At 50.9% G+C, this 18,495-nt stretch overlaps 1 protein-coding gene across 1 annotated transcript in view; it reads right to left on the bottom strand.

The window, feature by feature from the left end:
* Positions 1-16,237, bottom strand: part of LOC311127294 (neuropeptide Y receptor type 1-like) — a gene marked incomplete at both ends in the record, with an annotated part of 34,263 nt that extends 18,026 nt beyond the window's left edge. Inside the window, 2 exons of the mRNA XM_084159104.1 lie at positions 15,535-15,776; positions 15,929-16,237. Of these exons, the coding sequence (XP_084015230.1) occupies positions 15,535-15,776; positions 15,929-16,237 (551 nt within the window). The remainder of the gene's footprint in view (positions 1-15,534; positions 15,777-15,928) is intronic.
* Positions 16,238-18,495: the final 2,258 nt, after the last annotated feature.

Here is an 18,495-nt window from a genome sequence, read left to right as displayed (position 1 = left end):
AGAGAGCAGGAGAGGCAGGAGAGAGAGACGGAGAGCAGGAGAGCGAGAGAGCAGGAGAGCGAGAGACGGAGAGCAGGAGAGCGAGAGAGACGGAGAGCAGGAGAGCGAGAGAGACGGAGAGCAGGAGAGCGAGAGAGACGGAGAGCAGGAGAGCAGGAGAGAGAGAGAGAGAGAGAGAGAGAGAGAGAGAGAGAGAGACCAAACTTAAGGAAAGCTTTGACTATGTACAGAGCATAGCCTTGCTATTGAGAAAGCCCGCCGTAGGCAGACCTGGCTCTCAAGAGAAGACAGGCTATGTGCACACTGTCCACAAAATGAGGTGGAAACTGAGCTGCACTTTCTAACCTCCTGACAAATCTATGACCATATTAGAGACACATATTACCCTCAGATTACACAGACCCACAAATAATTCGAAACAAACCCAATTTTAATAAACTCCTGTATCTATTGGTTGAAATACCACAGTGTGTCATCACAGCAGCAAGATCTGTGACCTGTTGCCACAAGAAAAGGGCAACCAGTGAAGAACAAACACCATTGTAAATACAACCCATATTTATGTTTTTTATTTTCCCTTTTATACTTTAACTATTTGCACATCATATGACTTTTGAAATGTATTTGTTATTTTGGAACTTTTGTGAGTGTAATGTTTACTGTTAATTTTTTTATTGTTTATTTCACTTTTGTTTATTATCTATTTCACTTGCTTTGGCAATGTAAACATATGTTTCCCATGCCAATAAATCCCTTGAATTGAATTGCAGAGCAGGATTTGGCCGATACCCGCTAATTATCAAAATCCAGAAAATAGCCGTTAAATTCTATAACCACTTAAAAAGAAGCAATTCCCAAACCTTCCATAACAAAGCCATCACCTACAGAGAGATGAACTTGGAGAAGAGTCCCCTAAGTAAGCTGGTCCTGGGGCTCTGTTCACAAACACAAACAGAGCCCCAGGACAACAACAACAACAATTAGACCCAACCAAATCATGAGAAAACAAAAAGAGAATTACTTGACACATTGGAAAGATTTATTTAAAAAACAGAGCAAACTAGAATGCTATTTGGCCCTAAACAGAGAGTACACAGTGGCAGAATACCTAACCACTGTCACTGATCCAAACTTAACGAAAGCTTTGACTATGTACAGACTCAGTGAGCATAGCCTTGCTATTGAGAAAGGCCTCCGTAGGCTCTCAAGAGAAGACAGGCTTTGTGCACACTGCCCACAAAATGAGGTGGAAACTGAGCTGCACTTCCTGGCCTCCTGCCAAATGTATGACCATATTAGAGACACATATTTCCCTCAGATTACACAGATCCACAAAGAATTAGAAAACAAACCCAATTTTGATAAACTCCCTTATCTACTGGGTGAAATACCACAGTGTGTCATCACAGCAGCAAGATTTGTGACCTGTTGCCACAAGAAAAGGGCAACCAGTGAAGAACAAACAGCATTGTAAATACAACCCATATTTATGTTTATTTATATTCCCATTTGTACTTTAACTATTTGCACATTGTTACAACACTCTATACATACATAATATGACATTTGAAACTTCTTTATTCTTTTAGAACTTTTGTGAGTGTAATGTTTACTGTTAATATTTATTGTTTATTTCACTTTTGTTTACTATCTATTTCACTTGCTTTGGCAATGTTAACATACGTTTCCCATGCCAATGAAGCCCTTAAATTGAATAGAAATTGAATTGAGAGAGAGAGGGAGAGAGTGAGAGAATGAGAGAGAAAGAGAGCGAGAAAGACAAAGAGAGGAGGAGAAAAGGAGAGAGAGGTGAGGAGAGAGAGAGACAGAGAGAGAGAGAGAAGCAGAAAGAGAAAAACCTTAGAAAAACCTTGACAAAGTATAGGCTCAGTGAGCACAGCCTTGCCATTGAGAAGGGTAGACACAGGAAAACCTGGCTCCCTGTAGAGGAAAGGCTGTGCAACCACTGCACCACAGCAGAACCCGAGACAGAGCTGCATTTCCTGAAAATTAAAAAAAAAAAATCAAACAATTAGAGTGTCATTTCCCCAAATTTGAAAACCTTATTCAAGGTTTCAAAGACCTCTCTGATGAGAATAGGCTACCCGTCCTGTTGGGGGAGGATGCAGAGAGCTGTGGGTTGGCAGCGCACTACATTGCTGCCTGCCATAAAATGAGGGACAGTGTCTGACAGACCAACCAACCTGCACATGTCCTCTATGCTTATTGTTATTGTTATTCTTCAATGTACAGTGGGGAAAAAAAGTATTTAGTCAGCCACCAATTGTGCAAGTTCTCCCACTTAAAAAGATGAGAGAGGCCTGTAATTTTCATCATAGGTACACGTCAACTATGACAGACAAAATAAGCATTTTTTTTCCAGAAAATCACATTGTAGGATTTTTTATGAATTTATTTGCAAATTATGGTGGGAAATAAGTATTTGGTCAATAACAAAAGTTTTTCAATACTTTGTTATATACCCTTTGTTGGCAATGACACAGGTCAAACGTTTTCTGTAAGTCTTCACAAGGTTTTCACACACTGTTGCTGGTATTTTGGCCCATTCCTCCATGCAGATCTCCTCTAGAGCAGTGATGTTTTGGGGCTGTCACTGGGCAACACATACTTTCAACTCCCTCCAAAGATTTTCTATGGGGTTGAGATCTGGAGACTGGCTAGGCCACTCCAGGACCTTGAAATGCTTCTTGCGAAGCCACTCCTTCGTTGCCCGGGCGGTGTGTTTGGGATCATTGTCATGCTGAAAGACCCAGACACGTTTCATCTTCAATGCCCTTGCTGATGGAAGGAGGTTTTCACTCAAAATCTCACGATACATGGCCCCATTCATTCTTTCCTTTACACAGATCAGTCGTCCTGGTCCCTTTGCAGAAAAACAGCCCCAAAGCATGACGTTTCCACCCCCATGCTTCACAGTAGGTATGGTGTTCTTTGGATGCAACTCAGCATTCTTTGTCCTCCAAACACGACGAGTTGAGTTTTAACCAAAATTTACCAAAAGGTTCTATTTTGGTTTCAAATGACCATATGACATTCTCCCAATCCTCTTCTGGATCATCCAAATGCACTCTAGCAAACTTCAGACGGGCCTGGACATGTACTGGCTTAAGCAGGGGGACACGTCTGGCACTGCAGGATTTGAGTCCCTGGCGGCGTAGTGTGTTACTGATGGTAGGCTTTGTTACTTTGGTCCCAGCTCTCTGCAGGTCATTCACTAGGTCCCCCTGTGTGGTTCTGGGATTTTTGCTCACCGTTCTTGTGATCATTTTGACCCCACGGGGTGAGATCTTGCGTGGAGCCCCAGATCGAGGGAGATTATCAGTGGTCTTGTATGTCTTCCATTTCCTAATAATTGCTCCCACAGTTGATTTCTTCAAACCAAGCTGCTTACCTATTGCAGATTCAGTCTTCCCAGCCTGGTGCAGGTCTACAATTTTGTTTCTGGTGTCCTTTGACAGCTCTTTGGTCTTGGCCATAGTGGAGTTTGGAGTGTGACTGTTTGAGGTTGTGGACAGGTGTCTTTTATACTGATAACAAGTTCAAACAGGTGCCATTAATACAGGTAACGAGTGGAGGACAGAGGAGCCTTTTAAAGTGTCATGAGCCTCTCACTCCACCGGGTTACCACCTTAATTTTCTTCCACTCTGCTCACCACTCTCTCTACTCAGCCTAACTAGCTCCACCTGTCCCTGCTCTGCTCTGCTCTAATTACTCTGCCAGCTGCGCTGCATTACCCACTACCTCTCCCAGTATTTAAGGCCCTGTCTTTCAGCTCTCCGGTGTCAGATCGTCTGCAAAGCTCACACCCGGAACCTGTTTGCTCGCGCTTCTGGCTCACCCTGGTTTTGTGACCCCGGACCTGCCTGATTTTTGGATACTCTTCTGCCCCAGGAGATCCAGACCTGCTTCTGCCATAACGACTCCTGACTACTCTGCAATCCCGGTAACTCTGACCAGCCTTCTGCCTTGCTACTACGTATTTTGGATTTCCCTTGAACTGTACTGCTGCCTTGTTTCATTCCGCCCTGTTGTGTCTGTGTCTCCCCCCCCCAGGACTTCTGGACCACCCACCACCGGCTTCATAGGACGCATCGCTGCCACTGGGGGGGGCACAGACCCAGCACATTGGACGGGATCCCTGTTACCCCTGGAGCCTTCATTCACTCCCTACTTCCCTTTTCCCTTAAGTTTTAATAAACTTTCTGGTGTGACGCAATTGTGGTCCTCTGGTCGTCTGTCTGAACCGTGACAGTACGATCTGACCATTATGGACTCAGCGCACACTTTCCCCGACATGGAAACCGATGAGCATGAGCAGCAGTTCCAGCAGCAGCAACAACAACTCGCCATGATCATTCAACTCCTCACCAACCTTACCCCAGCCAGTCTGCCCACCAGCCCTGCCCCCGAGTTACCTGCCCCGGTCATTGCAGCTGCTGCTCCGGAACCCAAGATTGGAAACCCCGAGCGGTTCAACGGCGATTCAACCCAGGTCCGGCCATTCCTGACTAGCTGCCGACTTCAGTTCTCCTTGCAGCCAAGGACCTTCGCCACGGAGGGGGCTAAAGTTGGGTATGCCATCACTCACCTGACGGGCCGAGCTCGACTCTGGGGAACAGCAGAGTTCGAACGTCAAACCCCCGCATGTGCAACCTTCGACCTGTTTGCTGAGGAGATGCTGAAGGTGTTTGACCTGGATTCACCAACCGCAGAGGCGTCTCGTGAACTGTTCAGTATTCGACAAGGCAGACGTACAGTCGCAGACCATTCCATCGACTTCCGAACCCTGGCTAGACGAAGTTCTTGGAACACACCATCGTTGGTGGACGCGTTCTTCCATAGTTTGGCTGACTATATCAAGGACGAGTTGGTCTCCCATGAACTGCCTTCCACTCTTGATGAAGCCATCGCACTGACTGTCAGGATCGACAGAAGGATACAGACCCGTCGTCGTGAGAGGGGGCGCCAAGGTCCACCTACTACCGGCATTCGGAGAGATCCGACTGGGCTCCTGTCATCTACTGCCACTCACCCAGGTCAGCTTGATCAGTCTGAGCCTATGGAGATTGGGCGAGCCTCTCTCACTCCTGCAGAGCGCCAGCGCCGCTTCACCTCAAACCTCTGCCTCTATTGTGGAGGTGATGGACATCGTGTGGTAACCTGCCCTTTAAAGGGCCGGAGCTCACCGGGCATAGAGGGAGTCCGGTTGAGTTCAATGACCATCCAGTCCTCCGACCGCAAACCCCTGCTGCAAGTTCACCTCCGCCTCTCTGACTCAACTCACACCCTGGCTGCTCTGGTGGATTCTGGCGCCGAAGCCAACATAATGGACATCAAGCTGGCACGCCAACTGGGACTGGAGAACCTCCGTTTGACACCTCCTATTCCTGCCCGGGCACTGGACGGACACTTACTCGGATCGGTCACTCATGTCACGGCCCCGGTCTCGATGGGTCTGTCCGGAAACCATCAAGAAACTATCCAGTTTCACCTGCTCCCCTCTCCAGGCCAACCCCTCATCCTGGGTTACCCATGGCTCCGCCGGCACAACCCTCAGCTCGACTGGGTGACCGGGGTGATCAGGGAGTGGGGAGAGGACTGCCACCGAACCTGCCTGCTTGCTGCCGCACTACCCCCTCGGCCAGTACCTACTAACTCCGCTCCTGACCTCTCCAATGTCCCAGAATGCTACCATGGTCTCAGAGAGGTGTTTAACAAAGCAAGAGCCACATCTCTGCCCCCTCACCGACCGTACGACTGTGCCATCGACCTCCTCCCTGGAACAGCCCCTCCAAAGGGTCGTCTTTATTCGTTGTCTGCTCCTGAAAGAAAGTCCATGGAGGACTACATCAATGGCTCTCTGTCCGCAGGATTAATCCGTTCATCTTCATCTCCTGCTGGTGCTGGCTTCTTCTTTGTGGGGAAGAAGGACGGATCCCTTCGCCCCTGCATCGACTACAGGGGACTCAACGACATCACAGTGAAGAACCGTTACCCTCTGCCTCTGCTCACCTCTGCTTTTGAGTTGCTCCAGGGAGCCACTGTTTTTACCAAGTTGGATCTCAGAAACGCTTACCACCTAGTGCGGATCCGGGAGGGAGATGAATGGAAAACCGCATTCAATACACCAACAGGCCACTACGAGTATCTGGTTATGCCTTTTGGCCTCACCAATGCTCCTGCTGTGTTCCAGGCTCTAGTGAATGATGTACTGCGGGACATGTTAAACAAGTTTGTCTTCGTTTACCTGGATGACATCTTAATCTACTCCAGAAACCTGTCTGAACACACCCGCCATGTCCAGCAAGTCCTTCATCGTCTTCTGGAGAATTCCCTCTACGCCAAGGCAGAGAAATGTGAGTTTCACGTCAAGACAGTGGCCTTCCTGGGGTACATAGTGGCAGAGGGAAGTATCCAAATGGATCCTGCCAAAGTATCAGCAGTCACTTCATGGCCAGTTCCGGAGAACAGAAAGAAGCTGCAACAGTTTCTGGGATTTGCTAACTTCTATAGAAAGTTTATCCGGAACTACAGTACCGTTGCTGCCCCTCTCACTGCTCTAACCAGCACCAAGCAACCCTTCACCTGGACCCCAGCAGCCGACAAAGCCTTCAGTACCCTCAAGGTGAGGTTCACCTCCGCTCCCATCCTCCAGATGCCTGATGTGGACCGGCAATTCATTGTGGAGGTGGACGCCTCGGATGTGGGAGTTGGTGCTGTGATTTCTCAGTGGGCTGCGGAGGATAGGAAGCTCCATCCCTGTGCCTTTTTCTCACGTCGGTTGTCCCCCTCTGAGTGCAATTACGACATAGGGAACCGTGAGCTGCTGGCTGTGAAGCTTGCCTTGGAGGAGTGGCGTCACTGGCTGGAGGGGTCCACCATTCCATTTCTCGTTTGGACCGATCATAAGAACTTGGAGTACATCCGCACGGCCAAACGGTTGAACTCCAGGCAGTCCCGCTGGGCCCTGTTCTTCACCAGGTTTAATTTCACTCTGTCATACCGGCCTGGATCACGCAACACCAAGCCAGACGCCCTCTCCCGTCAATTCCAGAAGGATGACACCCCCTCCAAGGACCCTGTGTCGATTCTGCCAAGTCCCTGCATCGTTGCAGCTCTGACCTGGGCTGTTGAGGAACAGGTGCTGGAGGCTCTCCGTAACCAGCCAGGTCCCAGCACTTGCCCAGCTGACCGCCTTTTTGTCCCCGAAGACCTGAGGTCCCAGGTCGTTCAGTGGGGACATGACTCCCGCCTAGCTTGTCACCCTGGCTCCACCCGCACTTACAACCTGCTCGCCCAGAGGTTCTGGTGGCCCTCTCTGAGAAAGGATGTACGGGAATTCGTCCAAGCCTGCCTCATCTGCAACCAACACAAGTCGTCCTGCCAGCCCCCAGCCGGATTGCTGCAGCCCCTGCCTGTGCCCAGACGTCCCTGGTCTCACATCGCCCTTGACTTTGTCACGGGGCTGCCCCCTTCAAGTGGCATGACCGTCATTCTCACCATAGTGGACCGTTTCAGCAAGATGGCACACTTCATTCCCCTCCCCAAGCTCCCAACCGCCAAGGAGACCGCCCAGGTGGTCCTGGAACACGTCTTCCGGATCCACGGACTGCCAAGGGACGTAGTTTCTGACCGTGGTCCACAATTCTCCTCCGCTTTTTGGAAGGAGTTCTGTCACCTGCTGGGAGCCACAGTCAGTCTGACTTCCGGATTCCATCCCCAATCCAATGGGCAGTCAGAACGGGCTAATCAGGAGCTCGAGAAGGCACTGCGATGCATGACTTCACGCAACCCCCACTCCTGGTCGCAGCAATTGACATGGGTGGAGTACGCACACAATTCTCTGACCTGCTCTGCCATCGGTATGTCCCCTTTCCAATGTGTTTATGGATACCAGCCTCCTCTATTTGCCAGCCAGGAAGAGGAGGTTACTTGCCCATCTGCACTTGCTTTTGCCCGTCGATGTCGCCGCACCTGGTCACAAGCCCGAGCCACACTCCTCAGATCCGTTGCCAGCTACACTACCGGGGCCAACCGTCGGAGAATTCCTGCTCCCACCTACCATGTTGGTCAAAGGGTGTGGTTGTCATCGAAGAACCTGCCACTCAGGGTGGAGTCGCAGAAGCTGGCACCTCGGTTCATTGGCCCATTCCCTATCATAAGAGTGATTAGCCCAACTGCTGTCCGGCTCCAACTGCCTAATTCCCTGAGGGTGCACCCCACTTTCCATGTGTCTAAGATTAAGCCCATCCATGAGAGTCCGCTGGTCCCTGCTGCGCCTTGTCCTCCTCCTCCACGGCTCGTCGATGGTGGTCTGGTTTACACCGTCCGCCGCCTGCTTCGGTCCAGACGGAGGGGTAGGGGTCTCCAGTACCTCATTGACTGGGAGGGCTATGGACCTGAGGAAAGGACCTGGGTGCCAGCTAGTCGGATTGTGGATAGGACTCTCATCACCGCTTTCCACCAACGGCATCCTGATCAACCTGCAATCCGTAGGGGCCGCCCCAGAGGGGTCCCTAACCGTCCTGCCCGCTCGGCTTCCTGTCCTGTGCCTGATCCTGTCTCGGGACCTGTCCCATCTCCCGACCACGGCCCTCCGGCTTCCTCCGAGGATGAGGACGTTCACTCGGACCGTTCGGAGGAGTTCTAGCCCTCCTCCGGCTCCCCTCCTCCCGCCCGGCGTGGTGTTGCTCTTGGGACTTCTGGGGCCGTCCCTTGGGGGGGGGGTTCTGTCATGAGCCTCTCACTCCACCGGGTTACCACCTTAATTTTCTTCCACTCTGCTCACCACTCTCTCTACTCAGCCTAACTAGCTCCACCTGTCCCTGCTCTGCTCTGCTCTAATTACTCTGCCAGCTGCGCTGCATTACCCACTACCTCTCCCAGTATTTAAGGCCCTGTCTTTCAGCTCTCCGGTGTCAGATCGTCTGCAAAGCTCACACCCGGAACCTGTTTGCTCGCGCTTCTGGCTCACCCTGGTTTTGTGACCCCGGACCTGCCTGATTTTTGGATACTCTTCTGCCCCAGGAGATCCAGACCTGCTTCTGCCATAACGACTCCTGACTACTCTGCAATCCCGGTAACTCTGACCAGCCTTCTGCCTTGCTACTACGTATTTTGGATTTCCCTTGAACTGTACTGCTGCCTTGTTTCATTCCGCCCTGTTGTGTCTGTGTCTCCCCCCCCCAGGACTTCTGGACCACCCACCACCGGCTTCATAGGACGCATCGCTGCCACTGGGGGGGGCACAGACCCAGCACATTGGACGGGATCCCTGTTACCCCTGGAGCCTTCATTCACTCCCTACTTCCCTTTTCCCTTAAGTTTTAATAAACTTTCTGGTGTGACGCAATTGTGGTCCTCTGGTCGTCTGTCTGAACCGTGACAGTACGATCTGACCATTATGGACTCAGCGCACACTTTCCCCGACATGGAAACCGATGAGCATGAGCAGCAGTTCCAGCAGCAGCAACAACAACTCGCCATGATCATTCAACTCCTCACCAACCTTACCCCAGCCAGTCTGCCCACCAGCCCTGCCCCCGAGTTACCTGCCCCGGTCATTGCAGCTGCTGCTCCGGAACCCAAGATTGGAAACCCCGAGCGGTTCAACGGCGATTCAACCCAGGTCCGGCCATTCCTGACTAGCTGCCGACTTCAGTTCTCCTTGCAGCCAAGGACCTTCGCCACGGAGGGGGCTAAAGTTGGGTATGCCATCACTCACCTGACGGGCCGAGCTCGACTCTGGGGAACAGCAGAGTTCGAACGTCAAACCCCCGCATGTGCAACCTTCGACCTGTTTGCTGAGGAGATGCTGAAGGTGTTTGACCTGGATTCACCAACCGCAGAGGCGTCTCGTGAACTGTTCAGTATTCGACAAGGCAGACGTACAGTCGCAGACCATTCCATCGACTTCCGAACCCTGGCTAGACGAAGTTCTTGGAACACACCATCGTTGGTGGACGCGTTCTTCCATAGTTTGGCTGACTATATCAAGGACGAGTTGGTCTCCCATGAACTGCCTTCCACTCTTGATGAAGCCATCGCACTGACTGTCAGGATCGACAGAAGGATACAGACCCGTCGTCGTGAGAGGGGGCGCCAAGGTCCACCTACTACCGGCATTCGGAGAGATCCGACTGGGCTCCTGTCATCTACTGCCACTCACCCAGGTCAGCTTGATCAGTCTGAGCCTATGGAGATTGGGCGAGCCTCTCTCACTCCTGCAGAGCGCCAGCGCCGCTTCACCTCAAACCTCTGCCTCTATTGTGGAGGTGATGGACATCGTGTGGTAACCTGCCCTTTAAAGGGCCGGAGCTCACCGGGCATAGAGGGAGTCCGGTTGAGTTCAATGACCATCCAGTCCTCCGACCGCAAACCCCTGCTGCAAGTTCACCTCCGCCTCTCTGACTCAACTCACACCCTGGCTGCTCTGGTGGATTCTGGCGCCGAAGCCAACATAATGGACATCAAGCTGGCACGCCAACTGGGACTGGAGAACCTCCGTTTGACACCTCCTATTCCTGCCCGGGCACTGGACGGACACTTACTCGGATCGGTCACTCATGTCACGGCCCCGGTCTCGATGGGTCTGTCCGGAAACCATCAAGAAACTATCCAGTTTCACCTGCTCCCCTCTCCAGGCCAACCCCTCATCCTGGGTTACCCATGGCTCCGCCGGCACAACCCTCAGCTCGACTGGGTGACCGGGGTGATCAGGGAGTGGGGAGAGGACTGCCACCGAACCTGCCTGCTTGCTGCCGCACTACCCCCTCGGCCAGTACCTACTAACTCCGCTCCTGACCTCTCCAATGTCCCAGAATGCTACCATGGTCTCAGAGAGGTGTTTAACAAAGCAAGAGCCACATCTCTGCCCCCTCACCGACCGTACGACTGTGCCATCGACCTCCTCCCTGGAACAGCCCCTCCAAAGGGTCGTCTTTATTCGTTGTCTGCTCCTGAAAGAAAGTCCATGGAGGACTACATCAATGGCTCTCTGTCCGCAGGATTAATCCGTTCATCTTCATCTCCTGCTGGTGCTGGCTTCTTCTTTGTGGGGAAGAAGGACGGATCCCTTCGCCCCTGCATCGACTACAGGGGACTCAACGACATCACAGTGAAGAACCGTTACCCTCTGCCTCTGCTCACCTCTGCTTTTGAGTTGCTCCAGGGAGCCACTGTTTTTACCAAGTTGGATCTCAGAAACGCTTACCACCTAGTGCGGATCCGGGAGGGAGATGAATGGAAAACCGCATTCAATACACCAACAGGCCACTACGAGTATCTGGTTATGCCTTTTGGCCTCACCAATGCTCCTGCTGTGTTCCAGGCTCTAGTGAATGATGTACTGCGGGACATGTTAAACAAGTTTGTCTTCGTTTACCTGGATGACATCTTAATCTACTCCAGAAACCTGTCTGAACACACCCGCCATGTCCAGCAAGTCCTTCATCGTCTTCTGGAGAATTCCCTCTACGCCAAGGCAGAGAAATGTGAGTTTCACGTCAAGACAGTGGCCTTCCTGGGGTACATAGTGGCAGAGGGAAGTATCCAAATGGATCCTGCCAAAGTATCAGCAGTCACTTCATGGCCAGTTCCGGAGAACAGAAAGAAGCTGCAACAGTTTCTGGGATTTGCTAACTTCTATAGAAAGTTTATCCGGAACTACAGTACCGTTGCTGCCCCTCTCACTGCTCTAACCAGCACCAAGCAACCCTTCACCTGGACCCCAGCAGCCGACAAAGCCTTCAGTACCCTCAAGGTGAGGTTCACCTCCGCTCCCATCCTCCAGATGCCTGATGTGGACCGGCAATTCATTGTGGAGGTGGACGCCTCGGATGTGGGAGTTGGTGCTGTGATTTCTCAGTGGGCTGCGGAGGATAGGAAGCTCCATCCCTGTGCCTTTTTCTCACGTCGGTTGTCCCCCTCTGAGTGCAATTACGACATAGGGAACCGTGAGCTGCTGGCTGTGAAGCTTGCCTTGGAGGAGTGGCGTCACTGGCTGGAGGGGTCCACCATTCCATTTCTCGTTTGGACCGATCATAAGAACTTGGAGTACATCCGCACGGCCAAACGGTTGAACTCCAGGCAGTCCCGCTGGGCCCTGTTCTTCACCAGGTTTAATTTCACTCTGTCATACCGGCCTGGATCACGCAACACCAAGCCAGACGCCCTCTCCCGTCAATTCCAGAAGGATGACACCCCCTCCAAGGACCCTGTGTCGATTCTGCCAAGTCCCTGCATCGTTGCAGCTCTGACCTGGGCTGTTGAGGAACAGGTGCTGGAGGCTCTCCGTAACCAGCCAGGTCCCAGCACTTGCCCAGCTGACCGCCTTTTTGTCCCCGAAGACCTGAGGTCCCAGGTCGTTCAGTGGGGACATGACTCCCGCCTAGCTTGTCACCCTGGCTCCACCCGCACTTACAACCTGCTCGCCCAGAGGTTCTGGTGGCCCTCTCTGAGAAAGGATGTACGGGAATTCGTCCAAGCCTGCCTCATCTGCAACCAACACAAGTCGTCCTGCCAGCCCCCAGCCGGATTGCTGCAGCCCCTGCCTGTGCCCAGACGTCCCTGGTCTCACATCGCCCTTGACTTTGTCACGGGGCTGCCCCCTTCAAGTGGCATGACCGTCATTCTCACCATAGTGGACCGTTTCAGCAAGATGGCACACTTCATTCCCCTCCCCAAGCTCCCAACCGCCAAGGAGACCGCCCAGGTGGTCCTGGAACACGTCTTCCGGATCCACGGACTGCCAAGGGACGTAGTTTCTGACCGTGGTCCACAATTCTCCTCCGCTTTTTGGAAGGAGTTCTGTCACCTGCTGGGAGCCACAGTCAGTCTGACTTCCGGATTCCATCCCCAATCCAATGGGCAGTCAGAACGGGCTAATCAGGAGCTCGAGAAGGCACTGCGATGCATGACTTCACGCAACCCCCACTCCTGGTCGCAGCAATTGACATGGGTGGAGTACGCACACAATTCTCTGACCTGCTCTGCCATCGGTATGTCCCCTTTCCAATGTGTTTATGGATACCAGCCTCCTCTATTTGCCAGCCAGGAAGAGGAGGTTACTTGCCCATCTGCACTTGCTTTTGCCCGTCGATGTCGCCGCACCTGGTCACAAGCCCGAGCCACACTCCTCAGATCCGTTGCCAGCTACACTACCGGGGCCAACCGTCGGAGAATTCCTGCTCCCACCTACCATGTTGGTCAAAGGGTGTGGTTGTCATCGAAGAACCTGCCACTCAGGGTGGAGTCGCAGAAGCTGGCACCTCGGTTCATTGGCCCATTCCCTATCATAAGAGTGATTAGCCCAACTGCTGTCCGGCTCCAACTGCCTAATTCCCTGAGGGTGCACCCCACTTTCCATGTGTCTAAGATTAAGCCCATCCATGAGAGTCCGCTGGTCCCTGCTGCGCCTTGTCCTCCTCCTCCACGGCTCGTCGATGGTGGTCTGGTTTACACCGTCCGCCGCCTGCTTCGGTCCAGACGGAGGGGTAGGGGTCTCCAGTACCTCATTGACTGGGAGGGCTATGGACCTGAGGAAAGGACCTGGGTGCCAGCTAGTCGGATTGTGGATAGGACTCTCATCACCGCTTTCCACCAACGGCATCCTGATCAACCTGCAATCCGTAGGGGCCGCCCCAGAGGGGTCCCTAACCGTCCTGCCCGCTCGGCTTCCTGTCCTGTGCCTGATCCTGTCTCGGGACCTGTCCCATCTCCCGACCACGGCCCTCCGGCTTCCTCCGAGGATGAGGACGTTCACTCGGACCGTTCGGAGGAGTTCTAGCCCTCCTCCGGCTCCCCTCCTCCCGCCCGGCGTGGTGTTGCTCTTGGGACTTCTGGGGCCGTCCCTTGGGGGGGGGGTTCTGTCATGAGCCTCTCACTCCACCGGGTTACCACCTTAATTTTCTTCCACTCTGCTCACCACTCTCTCTACTCAGCCTAACTAGCTCCACCTGTCCCTGCTCTGCTCTGCTCTAATTACTCTGCCAGCTGCGCTGCATTACCCACTACCTCTCCCAGTATTTAAGGCCCTGTCTTTCAGCTCTCCGGTGTCAGATCGTCTGCAAAGCTCACACCCGGAACCTGTTTGCTCGCGCTTCTGGCTCACCCTGGTTTTGTGACCCCGGACCTGCCTGATTTTTGGATACTCTTCTGCCCCAGGAGATCCAGACCTGCTTCTGCCATAACGACTCCTGACTACTCTGCAATCCCGGTAACTCTGACCAGCCTTCTGCCTTGCTACTACGTATTTTGGATTTCCCTTGAACTGTACTGCTGCCTTGTTTCATTCCGCCCTGTTGTGTCTGTGTCTCCCCCCCCCAGGACTTCTGGACCACCCACCACCGGCTTCATAGGACGCATCGCTGCCACTGGGGGGGGCACAGACCCAGCACATTGGACGGGATCCCTGTTACCCCTGGAGCCTTCATTCACTCCCTACTTCCCTTTTCCCTTAAGTTTTAATAAACTTTCTGGTGTGACGCAATTGTGGTCCTCTGGTCGTCTGTCTGAACCGTGACATAAAGAATAAGTTACAGGTCTGTGAGAGACAGAAATCTTGCTTGTTTGTAGGTGACCAAATACTTATTTTCCACCATAATTTGCAAATAAATTCATTAAAAATCCTACAATGTGATTTTCTGGATTCTTTTTTTCTCAATTTGTCTGTCATAGTTGACGTGTACCTATGATGAAAATTACAGGCCTCTCTCATCTTTTTAAGTGGGAGAACTTGCACAATTGGTGGCTGACTAAATACTTTTTTCCCCCACTGTATGGTTATTTTGACCATTGATTATTGTTGTTACTGTTGTCCCATTGACAATATTGATTATTATTATTTTAATGATGTTAATATTCTAAATCTCCAAAGTAAGCTTTGGCAATATGTACATTGTTACGTCATGCCAATAAAGCAATTGAATTAAATTGAATTGAGAGCGATAAAGAGAGACAGAGGGATAGAGATAAGGAGAGCGAGAGAGACACAGATAGAGGGAGAGAGAGAGAGAGGGAGAGAGAGAGAGAGAGAAAGAGGAGAGAGTTTGTTTATGTACAGTATGTAGATGCATGTAGATATACAACAGCTGTAGTTAGACAGATGGTGTCTCTCAGAGCGCTACATCTGTCACAATCACAGACACAGGGTGTGTTCATAAATTGCCTCCAGTGTGTCAGAGTGCGCTCTGCGTCGTTCGTAAATTCAGAGCGTTGTCAGATTGTCTGTTCGCACACTGGACGCTCTGGCAGAGGAGTAGGGTTGATCCGATCGTTCTGACCTCAACCACAGTCAAGCACCCAAGCTAACTGGCGAAAGTCGGCTAGCTACTTGCAGACACAAATAAGAGAACACCTCACTCTGACCATTTTACTCGCCCTAGCAGAGCTGGTTAAGCTGTTTTCATGTTATCTAGAGCATTGGTGACTGTAACTGTGCTGCTGGCAACAATTTAAATACATTTTTTTGCGGACATTTACTGACACACACACACACACACACACTGACTCACCTGAAGGGGTTGGCGGGCAGGGTGAGGTTCTGGAAGGGGTTGTCGGTCAGAATGTTGTAGGACAGGAAGGGGAGTGATATGAAGCAGGCGACCAACCAGGTGAGTCCTACGGCCAGGTAGGAGTGGCCTGCTGCTGGGGACCAGCCGGTAGGGTGCAGGATCAACTGATGGCGCTCCAACGCAATCAACACCAGGGAGAATATAGACACCGTCACTGACACACACTGTACAAACGGAGTGACCTGATAGGGAAGAGAGGAGATATATAAGGGACAAGAGAGGGAGAGGGAGGAGGAAAAAAGGCAGATTATGGACACAAACAAACACGGCAAGGTTATCAAACAAACTCTGAACAAGGATTTTAATTTTTTAAGAAAAGTGTTTGTGTTCTCACCTTGCAGAGTGCCTCCCCCAGTACCCAGCGGTCCATCAGAGTGTAGATGACGGTGACGGGTAGACACACCACACACATCAAGATGTCGGAGCAGGACAGGTTGGCGATTAGAATGTTGGTGACATTATGCAGTTCCTTCTGCCGCCCAATGATGAACACCAGGCCCACGTTGCCTAGCAACCCCACTGCGATCACCGTGCTGTAGGCCACGATGAGGAAGGTGGCTCCACTCACCGAGGGCGGGCACTGGGCTGACTCTGACCAATCAGAGTTCTCCCAGACGCCAGAGGAGCTGCTGTTATTGGTCATGGTGGAAGAAGCGTTTTGGGGGCTGTTAGAGGGTGCTTACTGAACTCCCTCTGAGGGGGTAGAGCCTGGGAGTTGATGGGGGGCTAGAGGGAGCTAAAGGGGGTGTAGAGGGGTACAGGGTGACAGGCTAAACAGGCAATTATAGTCCTTCTATACCCTCCTCAGTTGGCTACAGCTGGTTGGTCGTCATGTTGCTAGAGTCGCTGTGATTGTCTCTCTGAGTCTGCTAATCACTGTTATTGGCTGAGCCCTCAGTCTGCTGGAGACAAAGTGATTGGTTTGGCTCAGGATGAGCTCAAAGTCTCTATCTGTAAAACAGGGAAGACAATAGAAGATAATCTCAGTCTATCTACTGTATAGGATAAGAGAATAGAAGAAGATAAGAGAATCTGTAAGAAAATATCTAAAGATCATGAATAGAGGGAAGATGTGGAGGAAAAGAGAATATAGCTTAGAAAATATACGTACAGGAGATGAGAGAAAATGTGAATAGAAAGAACGGGACGAGAGGATACGAGATTAGAAGAGAGGAGAGGACAAGAGGATCATGAAAAAGGAAATTAGAAAAAAGAAAAAGGAACAGAGTTTAGATGAAGACAGAGAAGCTATGAGAATAAAGGGGAGAAGTTGAGAACACAAAAAGAGAGAAGAGGGGGAGAACTAATAAGTAGAGAGAGAGGAAGTTAAGAAGAGGGAGAAGAAGATAAGAAGAGGGAGAAGAAGATAAGAAGAGGGAGAAGAAGATAAGAAGAGGGAGGAAAGGCTTTCATTGTCCACTAAATATTAAAATGTCCACTAAATATTCATACAATCTCTAGCCAGTGTTGAAGAGCTCAGGGATAGATATTAGAGAAGGAGAGAGGAGAGGAGAGGAGGATATAATTCTGTTGGTCTCTCTTCCCTCAGGAAAGCAGTTCTGTTTAACGCAGTATGAGTGACAATTACAGCTTTTCTTTCTCTCTCTCTCTGTTTGTCTCTCATTCTATCTTTATCTCTTTGTCTCCCTCTGTCTGTCTGTCTGGCTCTCTCTTCCTCACACCTCTATAACCAACGTATAATTTCTTCTTCCTCAGAACATCATTTCATGTCTTTTGTTTATTTATTATTTCCCAGCAGGTTGCACACACACACACACACACACACACATATACATACACACACACACACACTCACACACACACAAACTAAAACAAAACCCTTTACAGTAACAGAAAATAAGGAAAGTAGATTTCTGTCTCATTTGCATGAGAGGGGGAGTTCAGCTCAGATGAGGTGTGTAGTCAAGCAATCATACACACTCTCAAGCAATCAGCCATACTGCCAATTAGGACAGGAAACAAACACACACAAGAGAAGGAGAGGTGAGGGCGACTATAGAGAGACTGGGAACAAACACACACATCGAAACACAGACATAGACTCACATACACACTGCCCTCAAGTTAATAGTGTGATTATACAGCCCGTCTCACTGAACATTACTGGCTCCTCTGATGAGATTAAACATTAGAGACAAATGGCTTAATGTGACCCTCAAATAAGTATGTGTCTGTATGTGTGTGTGTGTGTGTCATTGTATTAGTCTAGACAGTTGTAGTAGAATATACAACAGTATAGCTATGGATAGACAACATAGAGTAGCTGTAGTAGAACAGGGATAGACTGTAATATTCTCTGATCTGGCAGCAGACAGGGATGTCTGAAAGCCCTGGCCTCTCTAAAAATACCAACGCGCTCCCAGACACAGACTGACTGTGAATAACACACGCATGCATGCTTGGACGCACACAAACACACACACAAGCATGTGCGAAGACACGCACACACATGCACACTTGGGCGGATACAAACACACACACACACAAGCATGTGCACTCACACACACCTGCACACACACACACAAGCACACACACACACAAAAAATAGTGAACGTTTCTCCCTCCTAATTTTTCTGCTTCATACTCTGCTCTCTTCCTCAGGCCAGTGGCGTCCTGGTTTGACTAAGCTGTTTATTAAATCCACTCTGAAAGACAATACATCATGTTTATGACACCAGCTCATTACCACAGACACGTATCACTATCACTAATCAGGAAAAACAACATTAATATCTCTCTTCTGTTTTGCAAGCTAGTCTCCACTGGGCCATTTTACTGTGCTATGAATGTTGCTCACAAATGACCAGTCGCTTTCATAAAGAGTTAACACTCCCCCGCCTCTGCCCTCGCTCCCTCGTGTCTTCCACTGTCTCCCCTGTC

This window comes from Coregonus lavaretus (genome assembly GCF_964263955.1).
Source record: "Coregonus lavaretus genome assembly, chromosome: 4".
NCBI lineage: Eukaryota > Metazoa > Chordata > Actinopteri > Salmoniformes > Salmonidae > Coregonus > Coregonus lavaretus.
This window is presented reverse-complemented; position numbering and strand designations above follow the sequence as displayed.